Source organism: Ipomoea triloba, chromosome 15 (assembly GCF_003576645.1).
Source record: "Ipomoea triloba cultivar NCNSP0323 chromosome 15, ASM357664v1".
Taxonomy (NCBI): Eukaryota; Viridiplantae; Streptophyta; class Magnoliopsida; order Solanales; family Convolvulaceae; genus Ipomoea; species Ipomoea triloba.
This window is the reverse complement of record NC_044930.1, coordinates 6,010,018-6,031,475: the sequence shown is the minus strand read 5'-3', so window position 1 is coordinate 6,031,475 and position 21,458 is coordinate 6,010,018. Positions and strand designations below refer to the sequence as shown.

The 21,458-nt window shown below is 37.1% G+C and overlaps 4 protein-coding genes across 4 annotated transcripts; 2 read left to right on the top strand and 2 right to left on the bottom strand.

The window, feature by feature from the left end:
- The first annotated feature begins 7,207 nt into the window (after positions 1–7,207).
- LOC116006138 (laccase-17-like) lies at positions 7,208–12,390 on the top strand. The gene is made up of 6 exons (XM_031246417.1): positions 7,208–7,352; positions 7,440–7,591; positions 7,877–8,121; positions 8,320–8,448; positions 9,341–10,309; positions 12,017–12,390. The coding sequence occupies exons 1-6, from the start codon at positions 7,239–7,241 to the stop codon at positions 12,145–12,147; spliced, it is 1,740 nt and encodes a 579-aa protein (XP_031102277.1). The 5' UTR covers positions 7,208–7,238; the 3' UTR covers positions 12,148–12,390.
- Positions 12,391–12,520: 130 nt separating this feature from the next.
- On the bottom strand, positions 12,521–15,488 carry LOC116006879 (phosphatidylinositol-glycan biosynthesis class X protein-like). Its single transcript, XM_031247384.1, is given in 5 exon segments — positions 12,521–13,005; positions 13,337–13,503; positions 13,587–13,711; positions 13,713–13,912; positions 15,336–15,488. Coding segments are annotated over 5 exon segments (933 nt in total). The 3' UTR covers positions 12,521–12,717.
- A 1,601-nt stretch (positions 15,489–17,089) lies between these two features.
- Positions 17,090–19,877, top strand: LOC116006948. The gene is made up of 6 exons (XM_031247482.1): positions 17,090–17,398; positions 18,146–18,288; positions 18,408–18,458; positions 18,581–18,802; positions 18,949–19,051; positions 19,200–19,877. The coding sequence occupies exons 1-6, from the start codon at positions 17,313–17,315 to the stop codon at positions 19,711–19,713; spliced, it is 1,119 nt and encodes a 372-aa protein (XP_031103342.1). The 5' UTR covers positions 17,090–17,312; the 3' UTR covers positions 19,714–19,877.
- A 132-nt stretch (positions 19,878–20,009) lies between these two features.
- On the bottom strand, positions 20,010–21,186 carry LOC116006949 (thaumatin-like protein). The gene is made up of 2 exons (XM_031247483.1): positions 20,930–21,186; positions 20,010–20,841 (listed from the first exon to the last, which is right to left on the bottom strand). Exons 1-2 carry the CDS (start codon positions 20,991–20,993, stop codon positions 20,168–20,170), a joined length of 738 nt encoding a protein of 245 aa, XP_031103343.1. The 5' UTR covers positions 20,994–21,186; the 3' UTR covers positions 20,010–20,167.
- Between the last annotated feature and the right edge of the window lie 272 nt (positions 21,187–21,458).

Below are 21,458 nucleotides of genomic sequence, written 5' to 3'. Positions count from 1 at the left end.
TTAAGCCGTTGAACTCAAAAAATATGTAATTGAATTCCTGAACAATACAAACTCATGTAATTCGACTGAAAATGACACGTTTACATGAAAATATTCTGATGTGGCGGTTCGGCTCACCACTTGAAGCGCACGCCAACCTCACACCAACATGCTCACATACTCTCTTTTCTATCCTCTATCTTCCCACCTCACAAGTACACTGGACATAATAATGGGATTTAGGTAAGAATATTGACAGTGGTCAAGTATGGTCAACCTGTCAATGCAGAAACTAGGTAGCAAGTTTCTGTTTCTTCATGGACAGATATAAATCCTTGTCGTCAACTTAGGTCTAAGGTTGCTTACAACATATGACACTACATATTGTCGTTGTTAGTTAGTATAGTGCGTGTATATTTTTCAGTTTTATAATATATGTTTTAAAATTAATTAAAAATAATAAAATATATATTCAATATTTTAATTTTTAAAAATTTTAGATTTTAAGTGAACAAATGTGATCCTCAAATTTTTTTAATTAAGTTTTAAATTTTGTCTACCAAAATTGATGGAATAAATTAACAATTTGAGCAAAAATTAAGAGATTATTACATGTGTCCACTTGAATATTAATGAATGATATTTTAAAATAAAAAACAACTTAATAATTAAAAAAAAAACAACAACAACAACAAACTTTCCTAAACAAACGGTACATAATACAACAGTATACAATTAACATAATAATTAACGTATTATGTGTCTTCAATTAATAAATTATGTGTTTGTAAAGAAATTAAATGAAGATAATATATTGATTGTATATTATGTGTATGCAATTAACATTTTATGTTTTTGTAGTAAACTATTATATGCATGTAGTTAATATATTACATGTATTTAATTTATTTACAATATATATAATATGTTAACTGTAAATATATCATCTGAATGTTATTTTGGAAAAGGATCTATAATATAAAGTGGACTTTAGTCCATGTTACAATTTGCCTAGGATTAAAGTCGTTGAATAGGGGCTAACTACCATATAGTATGATGTCATTTCGTTATAATTAAAGCATGTGTGCGGCAACACATTGTTGACCTTTTGTATGGCTCCGATACCAAATTAAAGCATGCGCTCCATCTCAACTAAAAGCCTAAGTTGATAGTTGGACTGCACATATTATATTTATACTCACAGTTATCATCCAAATGGATGATCATAAGTTTAAACTCCGTTAGTGGGACTTAATTTTTTAAGCCGAAAATGTTTGAGATTTAAAAAAGAAAAAAAAAAGTGTTAGAAAGGATTACAAAGTTAAGAAATGTTGAGTAAAAGAAGAATATAATATTGGTTACTTATTTGCAAAGAAATAACAGTTGGAGAGTGGGCCGACCGAGTTACTGAGACCCCATTGGAGTGAGGAACAGGATTATAAACTAAGGCAAACAGGGTTTGCGTTTGAAAGCTGCCATGATGCAACGTTGTCGTGTTCTTTGATTTGCTAAACATGCGATGAGATTCAACTGTTTGCGGATTTAGAAAGCTGCAAGCCCGCAACGTGTTCGACGAATTGACTAAGTTATCGTTATTTTATACACACCCTATCAAAGTCGTACGCTATTCGATCAACATAGGATTATTCACAAACTTTTTTTTTTGAAAACAGATTATTCACAAACTTAATTACTCTATTTCACCATAGAGCAATATCTACCTTACATTATGACTCTCTGTCAAAAAATAACCTTTAGATTCTATAATTGTAATTGACACATTATGTACTTGTAGTTAACTGCTTTTGTACTTGTAAACAAACACATAAACTCTTAACGGTAGAAAAAATTATCATTTGTTTTATTTTCAGCTGTAAATGTAGTTCATAATTTTCAATTGCAACTAATTTGATAATCGAATTAATTAAAATTTCATCATTCAAATCGTACCCTTCCAAAATGATGATTTCTCCATTTTAAAAATCTCGTTAATTTGATCCTCAAATAGTTTAATTGACGAAATTTTAAACAATTCGATGATCAAATTAGTTGAAATTGAAAACTAGAAACTATATTGACAGTTGGAAAACAATTAAAGGACCAAAATGATGATTTCTCTCATAATTGTAAGTACAAAATATGTTAACTGCGAACACATAATATGTTAACCAACATCTTATGTGTCTGCAGTTAACATATTTTGTACATGCAATTAATAATTTATGTGTTTGTAGCTATCTTGTTTTGTGTCTGTAATTACCCTTATGTGCATTCAAATTGTTTACAACAAAAATTGTTAACTGTAGGTACAAAATATGTTAACTGTAGATTTGGACTAGCAAAATTATATTCACAATGCAATACGGACCTTGGTCTATAATATAATAACAATTGTTCATTTGCATTGTCAATCACAAAGATCGAATAAACATAATCTATATTTATACAGAGTGTTAAAAAGTTATTGTTATTACCTACTCCGTTAGGTAAATTATCGTTGATGTGATATTGACCAAGCTAACACATTACGCATGATCTTTCTAATACAATTTACCATGCACACCGTGAGGCCATTTTTCCTACTTCTGAGGAGATGTCTTTGTAGGAGATCGACTACTTTAGCTGATGCTCGGTCAAGTAGAGATAAAGATATTACATTACCTAAAACCAGTTTAGACTTTAGAGCACCATACGTTATGGATTCATTAGGAGACAGACTGAAATAATCATTCCCTCTTCGAACGATGATCATGGGATTGCTTACACTTGTTTAATTATCTTTCCCTATTCACCACCAGAACTATTTTTGCATTCAGCTACATATATATTGTATAAACTAATATTACATTCCTTTCAATTTTTAAATTGAATGTTGACTTCCATCTATTGTATTCGCGGTTTTTGTCCACTTTAGAGATATGTAAAATCACAGGTTATTATTAATTTTTGATCACTTACCGTATGTATATAGAACGTCCGTTGGCACAGCTTGGTCAGAAATTGCGATTGGATCGAGTTTCAAGTTCCTCCAGTGAATATTAAGGCATCATCGAGAAAGCGATGATGGCACCCCGGCCAAAAGAACAGTCCATAATTTGTTTTCGGGTCCCCCTCCGAACCCCATCCCCAAAATAAATAAATACTCGCCGAAAACTTCCATCCAAAAGTGAACAGAAGCAAACAAGACTCAAAAAAGTTCCCTAGTAGTTGCATTAAATTAGAATCTCATACATCCCATGGTATTTTAAATTCCATGATTTTTTAGGCAAAACAATATACACTTGAAACAAAATGATCATTCTCTTTTCTAACTTAATTGATGTTTCATTTGTCTCCTATAATAAGTATGGGTATTTTGGCCTTTATTTTTTTTGAGAGAAAAAACTTAATTCATTAAATCAGATAAAAGGCAATCAACAAGATAAAGAGGAGGAGTATCGAACCACTCCCCGCAACCTGTCAAAGAAACGGCTTCCCGAGCAACAATGTGGGCAGCACGATTCGCAGATCGCTTAACAAAACAGAAGTCTACACCCTCAATCATAGATGCAACTTCTTTAATATCATCAATCAGAAAACCAAAAGTAGAAATAAAAGGATTCGAAGATAAAGCATAATAAACAAGTTGAGAATCAGTCTCAATATCTACATCTCCCATCCCGGTTCCTTTCAGCCAACTCAAAGCTTCACGAATACAAACCGCTTCGGCCTCTTGAACACTATAATTTCCACTAATTTGCATCGCCTTTGCAGCTAGAAACATACCATGGTGATCTCGTAGCACCCAGCCCAGCCCCATAATATTGTGATGAATATCCATAGCAATATCCGTGTTCATCTTTAACCGGCCAGGTGATGGAGCTTTCCACTTCAGAAACCTGCCACCAGAACCTTTCGTTGTCAACATTGGATCATACGCTGCCTTCCAGTTTGTCAAGAAAGTGAGAGATGAATGAATTACAGCATTACAATCAAAAGCATTCCCATTCCATACTTTATTATTCCGGCTTCCCCATAGTCCCCAACAAAGCATGACAAACTTGCATTGCATATCATCTTTTAATTTAGCAAGCATATTAAAAAACCACTCTGAAAGTGTACCTTGTCCCAGTGTAGGAGAAGATAAGCCTATTGTAGTCCACATAGCAACCGCATCCGTACAGTCCATGAACAAATGCCGGGCGGATTCATCAGTCTAACCACACATATGACATAATAGTGAGCACTGGATTTGTTTCGTAACTAATGCATCACGAGTGGGCAAAAAAGAGGAGGCAAGCTGCCAACAAAATAGCTTCACTTTAGGAGGTACCTTAAGATTCCATAACAAACGCCATGGTCTGTTATCTTGCAATTCTCCCACCAACATTCTATAGGCAGACTTGACCGTGTACTCACATTTCGCTTCCTTATACCAAACCCAAGCATCACTAGGTCGTCGCAAGCTAACTGGAATATTTAGTACAATACTAGCATCCCTTTCGTTAAAAATATCCTTCACACACTCCTCGTCCCAACCCAGTCCCTGCATGTTTAACAAAGATGATACAGGAGCTTCATAAATAGCCTCGGGCAAAGATGTAGTAATAAATGGGTTATCCTCAGTAGGAAGCCAAGGATCACGGCCTATTTTCGTACTCATGTCATCACCAATGCATCTTCTAGCTCCTCGTCTAATCACTTCCTGAGTCTCAATCAGGCCACTCCAAATAAATGAGGGGTTGCTCCCGGGGGCTGCTTCAAGAAAAGAACCATGAGGATAATAGCGACTTTTATAAACTCGAGCCATAAGAGAGTTCGGTCTAGTAATTAATCGCCACGCCTGCTTTCCCAAAAGAGCTAAATTCATTTCTCGCAGTCTTCTAAAGCCCAAACCTCCTTTTTCTTTAGGATGGCATAGCCCACCCCAAGATCTCCATCGGACCCCTTTTCCATCACCACAGGTTCCTGTCCACCAGAACTTATTAAGTATTATTTCAATATCTCGGCACATACCAATAGCGAGCAAAAACACCATCATAGCGTAACATGGCATTGCTTGGAGGACATTCTTAAGCAGCACTTCCCGCCCAGCACGGGATAAGAACTTGGAATTCCAACTTCGAACACGGTTTAAAATTCTTTCTTTTAGGAACCCCAAAATCATCTTTTTATTTCTGCCCACCAAAGATGGCAAACCGAGGTACTTGCCCGAGGTATCACCTTGGCGAACCCCAAGCACCCGAACCACTTCACCTCTTGTATGTGGCTACACATTAGTACTAAAACACACCAAGGACTTATCAAAGTTTATTTGTTAACCGGAAGCGGTTGAATAGCTCTCAAGAACTCCTTTCATCTGATGACTCTCCACACTGTTTGCACGTAAGAATAAGAAACATTCATCCGTAAATAATAGATGTGAAATCGGTGGGGCTCCACGAGCCACACTCACTCCATGCAATAGTCATCTATGCATCTTATTATCGATCAACGCAGTCAAACCTTCGGCCACTAGCAAGAAAAGATATGGAGACAACGGGTCCCCTTGCCTCAGCCCACGTCTGGGAATAATAGGTTCCAATTGGCACTGTTCATGGAGGATATGATACCGAACAGAGCTCACTGTCTCAAAAAGTATGTCCACCCATTTCAAGGTAAAACCCATCTTAAGCATAACTGCACGTAGGAAACGCCACTCAACCCGATCATAAGCCTTGCTCATGTCCACTTTAAGAGCTGCCACACCCTCTTTACCCTGAGTTTTTCGCTTAAGGTAATGGTGTGCCTCATATGCCAACATTATATTATCGGTGATAAGCCTTCCTGGAACAAAAGCACTTTGGGCCCCTCGAAATAATTCTATCAAGCATAGGATTTAATCTGTTTGCACACACCTTCGCTACTATCTTGTATAAGACATTACATAAGGCTATAGGCCTAAGATCTTTCATAGACTCTGGATTCGGCTTTTTTGGTATTAAAACAACGAGCGTGTCATTTGCCCTTTCTGGCAATCGCGTAGTGTCAATAAACTGACGACAAAAAGAAGTCACCTCACCCCCAACTACTTCCCAGAAATGCTGAAAAAAACCCGGACCAAAGCCATCAGGTCCCGGAGACTTATCGGGATGCATTTGAAACAAAGTTGCACGAACCTCCTCAGCACTTACGGTCCTAATTAGGCGCTCATTTTCCTCGGGTATTTTGGCCTTTATACTACTTACTACTTATTCATTTTCAATTCACATGGATACCAAACAGGTGGAATTGAAATTCCTAGTAATTCTATTATTGGAAACTAAATATTGAAATTTAAATTCTCACCCTATTTTCACAGTATTCATTTCCTATAGAATTGCAATTCATTTCTTCCCTAATTCCCTCCTTGCAGCAAAACACCCTGCCTATAGGTGGCATTCACTTATTTTCTTAAAATTACAAGATCGAGATTGTGATTAGTGAGGTTCTTTGACCGTGTGCACTTAATTCTCAAAATAATCTTTCTTATAAATGTATTATTATTGATGATTGTAAATGTTTTATTATCTCTTTCGAGATTGCGTCCATTAATTAGTTACGTTTGTAGATCAGTGAATCGAGTTGCTCATCCGATCCTTTAGACGATTCTCAGTCTAGTCTAAAGGGTTGGTCATCTACTCCTCATCGTATTTTGCAGTTCTTTGATGGTTATTGATACATTATTCACCTTTAATTCGGAAAAAAAATAGATAGAGAAGGTGACTTTGATTTATTGTACTTTGTATAAAATTGGGAGGTGCTAATTAAAATCAAGAGAAATTAAGTTTGTTGTATATGATTACCTAGAACCAACCGCAATTAAGTGAATATTTTGGAATAGGATAAACCAACATTTTCAGGCGATTACTGACAGTCAATCCTCTTCTGATCAAGAATTAACACTTCAACAATAGAACATTGCTGTTAAAGGAAAATGTAAACCTTAATAACCAATATTAACACTTGCTAATCAGGGTTGAGAGACACAAAAGTACACAGAAATTTCTTACTTTATCAGCACTCTAAAACTCAGCTCGACCAAGAGCTAAGCTATGCACAATTAAGGTGATGACCAACTCAGCGACAATGAAATCTTTAGCAAGTGAAAATTTATTTCACATTTTTTTTTCTTGCCCTATTTTCCTAGTATTATTACCTAATCCCATTACTATATAAAGCCAATAAAACTGTAATCCCACTCTCATTCCCATTCCCATTCCCAGTTCTCTTTTCTGATTCCAAGCAAAAGAATTAAAAAGATGGCATTTAGCTATCCATGCAGCTCACCATCGATGGTGGCTTTGCTCTTTGTTGTTTTCCTTTCATTGTTTCCTCAGTTGGGGTTCTGTGCGACAAGGCATTATACTTTTAATGTAGGGAAACGCTCTCTGAAACAAATAAACAATGTATATATCTGTGTTTTTTGTGTTGAGAATTTGTAATGTGTTTTTCTTTGACAGATTGTGCAGAAGAATGTGACGCGTCTGTGCAGCACGAAGAGCATTCTTAGCGTCAATGGGCGCTTCCCGGGGCCTCGCCTGGTGGCAAGAGAAGGCGATAGAGTGGTGGTTAAGGTTGTGAACCATGTCTCCAACAACATCACCATTCATTGGTAAGACAAACTAAACAAACAACCTTTTCTTCCTTTTTCTAGTCACCAGATATACCTGCTGACCACAAGGAGATAAATCAATTTATGTTGCTTATAACTGATTGACTCAAATCAAGAAGGTCAATAAACAGAGTCAAACTTGTAATTCTATAATTACAAGTCTAGGTTGGGGTTGCCCAACAAAAAAATTAAAACAACCTTTAATTTGTTTAGAAACTAATGGGATGGGGTAAGAAGGAGATTAAGGAATGGACATGTTACATGTTTTGTTTGTTTGAGATGCAGGCACGGGATTCGACAGCTTCGAAGTGGATGGGCAGACGGACCAGCATACGTAACGCAATGTCCCATACTGACTAACCAAACGTACACGTACAACTTCACCATCACGGGACAAAGAGGCACACTGTTCTGGCATGCTCACATTTCTTGGCTAAGAGCAACACTCCATGGACCAATAATCATTCTTCCAAGGCGCAATGAATCCTACCCCTTTCAGAAGCCCTATAAAGAAGTTCCCATCATATTTGGTAAAAGTTCATCACCTTTTCCTCCTTCTCTTTTCTTTTCCCCTAATAACGTCAACGCGGTATGTCCAAATTGATTCAGAAAAAAGTGAGTCACTGTTTTTATTCATTTTTTTTTAATTTCTCAACACGTGATTGATGTTTTACTCTCTGAGAATACATTTATCGTTTTTCCTGAAACTACGGGCACAATCCTTGTAGGGGAGTGGTGGAAGGTAGACCCTGAGGCTGTTATTAGCCAGGCACTTCAAACAGGAGGTGGTCCTAATGTTTCAGATGCATACACCATTAATGGGTTTCCAGGGCCCTTGTATAACTGTTCCTCTAAAGGTATTATTATTACTTGTTATCATCACACTCACAGGCTGCTGGTTTCCTTACAAGCTAGCTAGCATGATGAACAAGAGTTTTCCTAGTCCAAAGGTCTAAAAAACGTGAGAAGACTTTTGGCTTTAATCATCATGTTCATTCCCATGCGCCTCTGATCTCAACTGCATGCATTTTACATCCTTTTTGAATTTTTTTATTAAATGTATCGGAAAATCACACTTTTTGTCTGATCCTTAATTGTTTCATGTTATACAATTTAGTGACTTAATTGTTCTAGAGAGCAAATACCAATTTTAATCTATGAGTATTAGCAAAATGACAATTTTGGTCTACATGTTTAATTTCTACCAATTCTATTGATTTAGTACCAATTTTCATCCACGACTATTGTTTTAGTGCCAAAATTCATTACGTTTATCACTCCTCCTTTTAAGACATGCCAAAATCTAAAAATTTAAGGGCATTTTCATCATTTTAAACTTAAGATCCCAATTTGAGCATTAATAAATAGATTTAAGTCTTAAGATCAATCTTAATTCACAATTTTCCTCCTCATCCTACCTTATTTTAAGAGGAAAACTGTGAATTGAGATTCATCTTAGAGCTTAAATTCTTTTATTTATGTTCAAATTTTGATCTTAATTTAAAAATGACAAAAATACCCTTAATAATTTCATATTTCAGCATGTCTTAGAGTGACTGATGTGATAGAATTTTGACACTAAAACATGTACAATAGTTGTGAATGAAAATTGAATTAAATATGTGAATCAAAACTATCATTTTACTAATACTAGTGAGACCAAAATTAGTATTTACTCTTGTTGGTCAATGTGACCCATCAATTAATAACTTGTCCCGGCCTGGCCTGGCCCGGCCCCTCTGATTGCAGATACATACAAGCTGAAGGTGAAGCCAGGGAAGACATACATGCTCCGACTGATCAATGCCGCCATGAACGACGAACTCTTCTTCAGCATCGCAAACCACACCCTCACCATAGTCGAAGCCGATGCCACTTACATCAAACCATTCGAAACCAACGTGGTGCTCATAACCCCAGGCCAAACCACCAATGTTCTCCTCAAAACCAAGCCTTTTCACCCCAACGCCTCCTTCCTAATGGAAGCTCGCCCTTATTTCACCGGCCAAGGCACCTTCGACAACTCCACCGTCGCCGCAATCCTCCAATACCAACACCCTCCGCCTCCCGGCAATAATATTAATGTGAAAATAAAAATGTTTAGACCGACCCTGCCAGCTCTGAACGCCACCAGTTTTGTGGCGAACTTTACCCGGAAGTTTCGGAGTTTGGGCAGTTCCGAGTTCCCCGCGAATGTTCCGCGGGTTGTTAATAAGCGTTTCTTTTTCACCGTGGGGTTAGGCTCGGTGCCCTGCCCTAAGAACGTGACGTGTCAGGGGCCTAACAATAACAGCCGTTTTGCGGCGTCGGTTAACAATGTGTCCTTTGCTCTTCCATCCACGGCCCTCTTGCAGGCCTACTTTTCCGGCAAATCTAACGGCGTTTACTCTACGGATTTCCCCGTTAACCCGCCCAACCCCTTTAACTACACCGGCGCGTCGCCCAATAACACCGCGGTCGGAAATTCCACGCGCTTGGTGGTTCTGCCGTTCAACGCTAGCGTTGAGGTGGTGTTGCAGGATACGAGTATTCTTGGGGCGGAGAACCACCCCCTACACCTCCACGGCTTCAATTTTTTTGTGGTTGGTGAAGGGTTTGGGAACTTTGACCCCAATAAAGACCCCGCCGGGTTTAATCTGAAAGACCCTGTGGAGAGGAACACCGTTGGAGTTCCCGCTGGTGGCTGGGTTGCCCTTCGTTTCTTTGCAGACAATCCTGGTGAGCATGCATGCATTATATATTTATATCCCCGCAATCTTATAGTATTACATTTGGAGAAAATGGTCAAATAGACCAGTAACTTTACACTAAAGTGTAATTAAATCTTTATATTTTAAAAAAAAAATTAATTAAACACTTAGGGGGTGTTTGGAAAGCAGGAAAATGATTTCTGGAAAATGAGTCATTTTCCAGAAAATATTTTTCTTTCTTGTGTTTGGCTGCAGAACAGAAAACTGTGTTGCTGTGTTTGGCTCATTTTCCAGAAAATGGGTAGGAAAATGAACAGAATTATATAATTGAATATTTTAATTAATTTGTTTAAATGTAACAACATTTATAACAAATATACAATCCAAAAAATAAAATAATCACAAAAAATCACAACAAAATAATATATATCTCATAAAAAAAATAAAAATAATAATAAAAAATAAAAGTGGCCGACTGGTTTCAGATGTCAAATAAAAAAAATAAAACTCATAATATCTATCTCATAATAATAAAAAATAAATTATTACTTAAAAACAAAAAGAAAAAGTTGAAGATGTCAAGAAGATGGGATGAAGATGAAGAAGTTAAAGCATTTAGGAGGCCTAAGGAGATGGAAGAAGCAAAGGAGAAGGAAGAAGCAAACTTTGGAAAATGACTTCCCCCAAAAAAAAAAGGGGAAGTCATTTTCCATAAAATTGGGCTTATTTTCCATTGACCAAGAAGTTCATTTCCATTGACTCTATTTTCCCCCTTCTTCCCAAACACCAAAAACCCGGAAAATGATTTCCAGAAATCATTTTCCAGGTTTCCAAACACACCCTTAAACTAATCACTTTGGTGCATCCAAACTCACTAGTCGGTTATCCTAGGTGGATAATCGGTCACTAGTGTTCTAGCGACCATTCCGACAACCGACGAACCATTCCAGCGCTCGGTGAATGGTTGCCGACCGCAATTACTATCGAAGAAGCTAAGGCCAACACCTTCTCCAACTGGAGAAGGTGCCGATTACTTTTTCATCGACGATGGATTTTACAGTGGTCAATCATCATTAATTGGGTCAACATCGGATACTGTACCGGTAACTTATTATGTATCGGTAAATAGGATTTAATTGGCTAATTTTGACACGTTCAAGTGTTTAATTGTACTTTTTTTTTAAAGTTTAGGAGCTTAATTGCATTTTCATATAAAGTTTAAGGATATATTTGACCATTTTCCCTACATTTTATAATACATTACATTTAATAAAAGTTGTCCGGGACGTGGGTCACCTCTATCTGCAGACATTATACTGTAGACCATGGTCTACAATGCATTGTGGACCATGGATCATGGCAGATACTACAGTTGTGTTGAACTGATACTGCAGTTGTGTTGAAAGGGAATTGCAGTTGCGCGTAGCGGAGGCCGTGTCATCTGTCTGGAACTGTAGTTGTGTTGAACGGATACTGCAGTTGTGTTGAACGGATGAGCGGTCTCTGTTCGGCGTAACTGCAGTTGTGTTGAACGGATGAGCGGTCTCTGTTCGGCGTAACTGCAGTTTCCTTTCAACACAATGCAGTATCTTTTCAACACAACTGCACTATCCATTCAACACAACTGCAGTATCAATCATGATCATGGTCCACAATGTCCACAATATAATTTGCGCTCTATCTGAACTTAATTTTAAACTCTAATGGTTTCTTGGTTTATTATTATATGAAATAGGGGTGTGGTTTATGCACTGTCATTTTGATGTGCATACAAGCTGGGGATTGCGGATGGCTTGGATCGTGCTAGACGGATCGCTACCCAATCAGAAGTTGATGCCACCACCGTCAGATCTTCCCAAGTGCTAACCAAAACCGTCTGATCAGATCACCTCATCCATCCATCCACTTCACTAATTTTGGAGTGTTTTCAAGCAATTTTTCCTATGTTTATTTAATTTCATTCTTTTGTTGTGTCTCGAGCGAGGAAAAAAAAACAAGGTTTCTTTCATTGCTGAGCTCCTTTTCTTGTTTTGCTCCCTCATTGTTTCCTTCAAAAGAAATAGGGCATGCTTTGCCTTCAATGAAATTCAACCCTACGATTGCTTTGAATTAATGGTCAGATCAAATAATTATTATTCCGGCAAAAGTTATAATAATTAGTAAAGTAACAATTTTAATTTCTTATGTGTATCAACTCAACTCAACTAATATCACGATCTATGACAGAATATTCGTCTTGATCTCAAACCTCCACCAAACACTAATAAGTGCAAATATTCATCCACATATTAAAAAAACAAAAAAAAAAACAAAAAATCCCGCAATAGAAAAAACAAAAATCATTTGCCCACCCTTCATTAGTCATGGATGAAAAAATATTATGTTTTATTTTTAAAATTATGTGGTCATATTCAATTTGTCTAATCTAACCACATTTCACAATTGTTTAAAGTCAGGACAATCATTACTACCAGAATAGTAAATAGATACAAGGATAATTAGAAGAGCTGATAGAATAGCTGACATGAAAGTAATAGCCGATACAATTCCTGCATGTTCTTTGTCTCCACAAGGTATTTCCCACACAACCTCATCAGTTTTAGATTCGCCATTGCGGTAGCTTAATGGAAATATACATTTCTCCATGCTTTTTCTTTCAATGCTACACTGCATGAATAAATTGGGAGGGCGAAATTCAACCCTTGAAAACCCGTGTCCTAGTGGCTGGAAGCAAAAACAACAATATCATGGGCTCAGTATCTTAAAAGTCTCTGTTAGCAGGTGCTTAGAATTTCATTTTCACGTACTTCTCACTTTCTATTTGGGGTTTTGATACCCACCACTCTAGGAGGTAGACCAATGCTAAAGAAGGAAAGCATATGGGAATGGAAGGAAATAAATTAAGCTACATGATTGATTAGCATGAGATCTATTTTCGAACCTGTAACTTCCCATTTGGGAGAGCCACAGTTATGCCGCTTGACCACAAGGCCTTGGATTAGTCATATATATATAGATATCCTTGATTACATATGAATCTTTTCAGATGAAGTACCTGATAACGTGCGTGTAGTGGAAGCTCAATTTTAAATTCTACTTCATCTTTGTGCCTTGACAATAATTTAGAGCCAATATCCAAGTGAACCTCAATCAGTGACCGATTTGACCGAAATGAAGGCAATTCTAAATTTGTGTCTCCAAATACACCAGCTTCAGTGAATACTGTAGAATAAAAGACAAAATAGTTAAATCCTGAGATTCGACATTTACTAGTAATACAGATTAAAAATAGAATTGTGATTTACCACCGCGCTGCACCAAATGTTGCAGCTCAAACAAATCTGCAAAGACTCCAGAAGGTAGTCTTTCAATGATTATAGCCTCACAAAATTCTTGAGATCCAAACTTGGACTCAAGCAAACTCTCCAACTGATAGATGACGATGTGAGCCTTCACCAATCAGTTTTTGATGCAAGGATATAATCTTTGTCCCAACTTTGAGTTCTTCCAACAACTCACATGATCCATTAGAAATTTCTTGGGCAATATAATCTTCAAATTTTGAATCTGTCAAGCTATTGTGTTCCTTAAAGTATGAATCTGCAATATATTTTTTATGAGAAGGAGCCACCTGGAATGGAGACAAATAAGTATTTCAGTTTGTAGATAATGGAAAACCATTAAAAGAAGGATGCACTGGTAGAGTTTGGCACCCAGATGATCAAGAATTGATTTAATCTTGACATCATGATTTCAAGAACAAGAATTATTATAATCTGGCCTTTTTTTTACATGATTTTGGTAGAAAAAGGACATATCTATGTAATTAAACAAAACAAAGTAGGATGACTAACCTTGTGGAGACATGAAACTGTGTTGGAAATTAGCACCAATGTGATGTATAAAATAAAGCACTGCTTGAGAAGATCTTGAATTCTCATTGCATATCTAAATGGATAAAAAGTTACTGTAAAATTTGCTAAACTAATCTACTACTATGCTTCATCAAAAGGAAGGGCAAGGACAATCAGTTCAGTATAATTATTCAAGAGTGAAAATTTCACACAATTTTGAGCAGCTTATGTATTTATTTATTAAAAAAAAAAAACAATAACAACAACATGACCAAGAATAACCATAAATTCTCATGAACTGCACCTTAATATTTCAATGAATTTCACATCTTGCATCTTATTCTATCTCCCCCCAAACTCAATTTCATGAGAGGAAGGGGCAAATATTAATTGAGACGGGAAGAGTTGGGGAAAACATTCTTTATAAACCCCTTTTCATCTTACCAAATTTAAAGATCCATAATTTAATCTAATGGATCTTGCAAATCAATGGCTACAGGTGATTCTGAGGAAATTCTATTTCCTCAAGTAGATTACACCAATGAAAGTAATTCAAAAATCACAGGCACAATGTGTATTTGACAGGTAGGATCCAGAAAATTTGAGGAAAACCCCAAAGCCTGGTTTCTAAAGAGTGCATAATATTCCATTTAATAAGTCAAAGAAAGATTTATTTTCCAGTAAAATAAGACTATTATGCAAACTCATATTGAATTCAGAATTCTAGTGAAGATAGGATATTGAAATGGCACACTGATACTACAATCGAATGTTGAAATTGAATGTTTAGTGCCTAAAGTTTGCCACTTGTATTACTGTTCCTAGGTATAAAGTTCTCATCCTACCATTGCATTTTTCTCAAGTGTCCAACAAAGTCTTACTTTGGAAGGGAACACATATAAAGATAAAGAACAAAGGAATGAGTGTGGGAGAGAATTCTTACACTGAGTTCAACGCGATGATCTATTTCACTTGCTTGCTTTAGTTTGGCAGATTTATCTTTCACGAACTTACGCCCTAACAAAATTGGGGATTGAATTACAATGCAAATCATCCAAAAGAAATCCACAATGATAAAATAAGCCAAATCAAACCAGAAGATTCCATACCAACGTCGTCGTCAGAGCGAAAAACCAAAAAATACAAATAAAAAATCAAACAAATAAAACAAAAATTGAGTTGAATTGTGATAGCACTCACAATTTCTCGCGCAGCTCGGTTTGGATGTTCGCTAGGGTCAGTTTCAAGGCCGGATCTTGGAGGACCAGGGCCTGATATCTGAGGGTATTTAGCGACGGTTTGACGGTAAGGATTGTGCAGAACAATTCTTCCGGGAACCTTGTCGGAGCGCATAGACAATGCCAAGCAGGGCTGTAATGGCGATGGCTTTTATTCACTGAGGTGAATTTTAGTCTGAACTTTGCTTGGATAACTAGGCTATTCGAAGAACAGTCGAAATTAAAAATTCAAAAAATCAAAAATCCACATGTTTTTCCTTAGAGCATCCTCATCAATGGTGGGGTTATTTCACGGTATAAGAGGAGTTTTTTAAGTGTGATTGGGAAAGAGAAAATGGGAAGGAATGAAAAAAATAATAAAAGTATGTGATTTAAAAATAAAAACTAAGACAAAAAAAAAAAGAGATGTCAGGCATGCCTTGCGCCTGACGCGCGTCAGGCGGAACAAGCAAAGGGCTTCTTTGGTACAAAGTTACTGTACCAATATTTTGTGTTTGCAGGAGGTGTTTTTTTTTTCTCTTTCCTAGCCCTTCTCTCCTCCACGGTGGATGCTACTGTACTAATATCCTTGCATGATTCACTGATAAGAATGCCCTTAGTCAGCACAAACCAATACTTGCTAAAAAAAAGCCAATCCCAAACTTAGAGTGTATTTAAAAACTCGAAAAATGATTTTCCAACAGCTAGATGATGTATTTGTGCTTTATATTAAACTATAATATTATGTCATTCGAGCTAAGTGTACATGTGGATAACATTTCATGTACGAACATATATATCTGGTTCGTCTATTTAAACATGATCAAAAATTAAAAATCAATGAAAGTTTTGGTATATTATTTTTATAATTTTTTGTAATTAGGATTGTGCATTTTGAAATGTTTGATAAGACATTTAGAAATGCTTAATAATGTATTTGAAAATGTTTGATAGTATTCAATTATTGTTTCTCCTTCGTGTCATTATAATTGTGTATTTAAAAATATTTGATAATGGATTTGAAAATGCTTTAAGTGCACGAAAGCCACTCTCATCGTATTCCTCCCCGTGTCATCACAAGAGACTAAAGTTCAAACCTCAACAACGCTGGACAACGACAATGTGAAGATTATGTTCAAAGCGTACAATCCCTTATGCGCACCAATATTTGACCATGTAAACTGAATCATTGAGTTATTGTAATTTACATTTTTGTACATGCTCTTGGAGACGGATGTGAGGGCCTTTGAGATTAAAAATTGAACGGGTTGGGAGAAGTTCCTAAATGCCCCATCAAACATAAATGCGGACCATGCACTGCTAAATAGGCTTGAAGCAGGGTGGGATATGGAAACGCTTTGCCATGAGGTAAATTATTGTGTGGACCATGGTTCACACAGAGCTATGTGGAACATAATCAAATGTACATTTTTAATGTACTAAATGTATATTATTTTTGTACTGAATATACATTATTTTTATATTATAAAAATAATATACATTTAGTACACAAATAATGTACATCCCCTGAATATAATGTACATTATTTTTATACTGAATATACATTATTTTTATATTGAATGTGCATTATTTAATAGTATAATCCACACAGTTGTGTGGACCATGGTCCACACAATAATGATTGTTGCCATGATAAACAGGCTTAAAGTTTTAATCCGGGAAATTGGGTTTACGTATTTAGGCCCATCGCAATCTAACCTAATCTTTTACGAGCTTCTGCAGAGTACACGCATGTACGTGTTTCCTCAACTCCTCTCCCAGTCGTCCGTCGCCCGAAAACACTGGATTATTCTTGCAGTTCCAGAAACTTCTCGATCCAAAAGCACTTTAGCGCGATCTGTCTCTATATAACTATAATCTTCATTGGTACAATTCTATTTTGTCCCCATTCAATTCTCAAACACTTCATTAGGGTTTTTGATACTACAGCTGAATAGAAATGGCGAAAGAGGGACCTAACTGGGAGGGTTTGCTTAAATGGAGTCTCTCCCATGCTGATGGTACTCAATCTTCTCGTAACCTGAGGTACAGTTTTTGTGTGGATGCTATGGTTATTTTGTTGCAATCATTGTGACGTCATGAAAATTCTGTTTTCGATTGGATATTGATTGTATGTGCTGTGTGGTTGAAATTTGTCCTGAAAAGATTGGAAGTATATGATATTGTGTTGTGTATGTATGTGAAGTTTCTACTGCTTATAAAATGATAGTAATTATGCAAAAAATTCAGTTTCATACTGTATGCTATTGGGAATGTGCAATTTTAACAGCTTAAAAGGTAGTAATGAATGCAAAAATGAAACATTTCATCTTCACAGTATAGTCTATGGAATCTCTACAGCTTAAATGCTATTCTCTCTGTTCCATTGGTGCCTTCTATAGTTCTCTGTGTCTGTTTCGGTGGTTAAGGAATCAGGAGGCTTTAACCAAAACATCTAAAAATTTATTTATTTTTTCTAATATTTAATTTAGTATTAGTGAATAAAATTTATATATTTATATTAAAAATTATATTTTAAACAGAAAAAATTACATTTAAAAATTATTACAAAGTCTTATAAAAAATGAAGTAATGAACGGAAAAGAAGAGTTGTTTTGACAAATAAGCAATGAACAAAATAAGTAAAATGGGGCAGAAGTAGTAATTAATGCAAAAATGCAGCTTCTTTGGGCAGTGTTTATTAATCAACCAGACTGGCTTTAAAGTTACCTTCTTGTGGGGGAAGGTTTTGTAATACTGGGAAGATAATGGGTAATTGATGTTTTTGATTAGTGAGGAGGATCGGAAATGGTTTATGGAGGCTATGCAAGCTCAAACTGTTGACGTCTTGAAGCGAATGAAGGAGATTTCTCTTGTAATGCAAACCCCAGAGCAGGTGCTCGAGTCACAAGGGATTACTCCCCAGGATATTGAAGGTATGGAGTTATTGTAATTCCTGTCTTTGATCTCTAGCCTTTTACTTTCTTTAAATAAAGAGTCTATTGCATGTTTTATTCTACAAAGTATATTCAATGGGCTTCATAAATTTTTGCAGATATGTTGGATGAACTGCAAGAGCATGTTGAGTCCATTGACATGGCCAATGGTGAGTTACTGAGTTTCAATCGATGTGGAATATATGGTTAGCATGGTTCTCTGTGCTATATCTGTTTGCAGTTTGCCTTATCCTTTCTCTAACTCGTTCTTTTTTTTTTTTTTTTTGGTAAGATCTTCATTCAATTGGTGGATTGGTGCCTCTACTTGGTTACTTGAGGAATTCCCATGCTAATATCAGAGCTAAGGCTGCAGAAGTTGTAAGTACAATTGTTCAGAACAATCCCAGGAGCCAGCAACTGGTGATGGAAGCTAATGGCCTAGAGCCCCTTCTTTCAAATTTTACTTCAGATGCTGATGTTACTGTTCGCACAAAGGCTCTGAGTGCCATCTCATGTGGGTCTCTTCTCTGGTTTTAATTTTATCTTATATGCCAGTATTTCACATGGCTGTTTAAAAGTTTCCTTGTTTGTATAATTTTTACTAAGGTTGATTCTGACATTATTTTTCACATTTCTCTTGCCTTCTGGGTTATCTTGCAGCTCTTATCAGGCACAATAAACCTGGGATTGCTGCATTCCGCCTTGCAAATGGTTATGCAGCATTGAGAGATGCTTTAGGTTCTGAGAGCGCGAGGTTTCAAAGGTACTCTTTTTGATACATGGTGAACTGTGGTCTTTTTTTCCTGTTTGTTTCCAACTTTGTACAAAAGAAGGAAAATGATAGTTAAAGAGTTATGGTGGCTTCTTTTGAAAGTTACTTATGTATCTTTTTGAAATGCATTCTTTTGTAGGAAAGCCCTGAACTTGTTTCATTACTTGCTGCGTGAGAATCATTCAGATTGCAATGTTGTCACTGAGCTAGGATTCCCCCGCATTCTGATGCATCTTGCCTCCAGTGAGGATGGAGAGGTAAGAGAGGGTGCACTTCAAGGCCTTCTTGAGCTGACACAGGTCAACACAGGACAATCAGATGGTTCTTTAAGAGTGGACGATGAGAAACTCAAACAATTACTACAACAACGAATTGATGGGATCAGCTTGATGTCCCCTGAAGATCTTGGTGCTGCGAGAGAGGAAAGGCAACTGGTGGATTCCCTTTGGAATGCCTGCTATAATGAGCCATCTTCCCTTCGTGAGAAGGGACTCCTTGTTCTCCCAGGGGAAGATGAACCACCACCAGATGTTGCCAGTAAGCATTTTGAACCACCTCTTAGGGCTTGGGCAGCAAATAGGAATACAGATACAAAGGCTAGTACTGAAAAGGAGACCCCGCTATTGCTAGGACCGGGTCCCTCCAGTAGATGATGCTTCAACACATAGTAGCTCCTACGGATCCATGGTCAGGGAACATACAAAATTACAAATCCTTCCACATGAAGTTCCTAGTTTGTACTATTCGATTATGATGTCTGAGACCATGTAAAATATTGCATCTATTCAAGGAATATAACCTTTTCTTGTCTGGCCCAGTTGTATTACCAGCTTTATTTTATGAATATTTCAGTGCATTGAATGTGTTGGTCACACAATGTCATAATGTTTCTGTTTAATCCAGTTGCTGCTTTGGCATGGACTCTTGGTACTTCTTTAACAGGTCATGATGAAGAAGAATGACATCTGCATAACATCTGTCTACACATCTAGTAAGAAACTACTCTATAACTTTTATCAAAAACCAGTACAACATTATCAGCATGAATGATGTCTGAGAATTACATAAAATGCTCAACACTTTCATGTCTTGCCAGGTTGCCAGCCTTCATGTTGGAGGGCAGAAGATGATCACATATCTAGAAGCCCTGCATTTGTTCAGACTAGAGGAATCATCAAAGGCATAGCTATAAGCTTTGGGGCAAATGGCCTTGAACAGATTCGCGAAAAGTGTGGGCTTGCAGGTTTTGGGGTTCGAGTACTGGCCAGTGCAGCAGTACTTGGCAGACTGCATTGCCAAGCAGGCGCTCTTGCACCCCACCACCTTCCCACCCACCCTCACTTCCAATGCAGAAGGGCAGCATATGTTGAGATCAACCTCGCAGGACGCCACGCCACACCCTATCCCCCCGCCAACCGGCTTCATTGAAACAGGCAAGTTGAAGCCATCTACTAAGCTGACATCATAGAAATGCAGGGGGGAGGAGGATGTTCCCAGTGTCATCTCCACCACCGTGGCTGGTGGCACCCCGCCCCTCCCCTTGCAGTGTAACTGGCCCTCGCAGTCCCCTGTGTCGCACGAGCCTTTCCCATTCTCGTCAAAGCAGCAGTTCTGGCGCGCCCATATCCTCCCCGACCACTTCTCAGGTACGTCCAGGACTACTTCCTCGCCACTACTCAGATGAAAGCCTCCATCTTTCGGAGTCGGCTGCCCTGCTCCCCCAAGAATTCCTGGCCAAATGCTTTCATTGCAGTTGTTAACTACTATGATCTGGTTCCCATCTGCTCCCAAAAAATAAAAAATAAAAAAATAATTCAGTTTCTTCATTGAATAGCAATGCAAAAGAATATGAACTGAACTGGAATTTACTTGTGTCAACAACAAGGAAGAATATGCAAAACAAAATGGACAAAAAATAGGAAGATATTATCATTTTCTTTTTTCAATTCAATGTGAAGCTATTGTAGATGGAGATGAGATAGACTCTAAGAGACTTGACATCCTTTGGTGGTCCTGGGAGCTCTTATATATATGGTCTTAAAGCAGAAAGCATGGTAGAGAGAACAATATTCTCTTTTTTTGCAGAAGATTTTCTTTATCCATTTCCCCTCTTTTTCTTGGCTTTTGCTTTTGATAAGAAAGGGTATATGTGCATTACTTGCTTCAGGGGATATGTGCCACTACTATTTGATAGATTTATATGTCAAAAGATAAAGCTAGGAAACAAAAGAAATCAGTTTTACTAGCCTATATGCAAAAGAGTATGATATCACTTTGTACTTTAAAGAGTGGGAGTGATAATACTTTAGATAGAATTGGAATGATATGGGCAATTTTTGAATAAGGGTCAAATAGGTTACTCAAGTGCACACCAAATAGGCTATTCAACTGCACACCA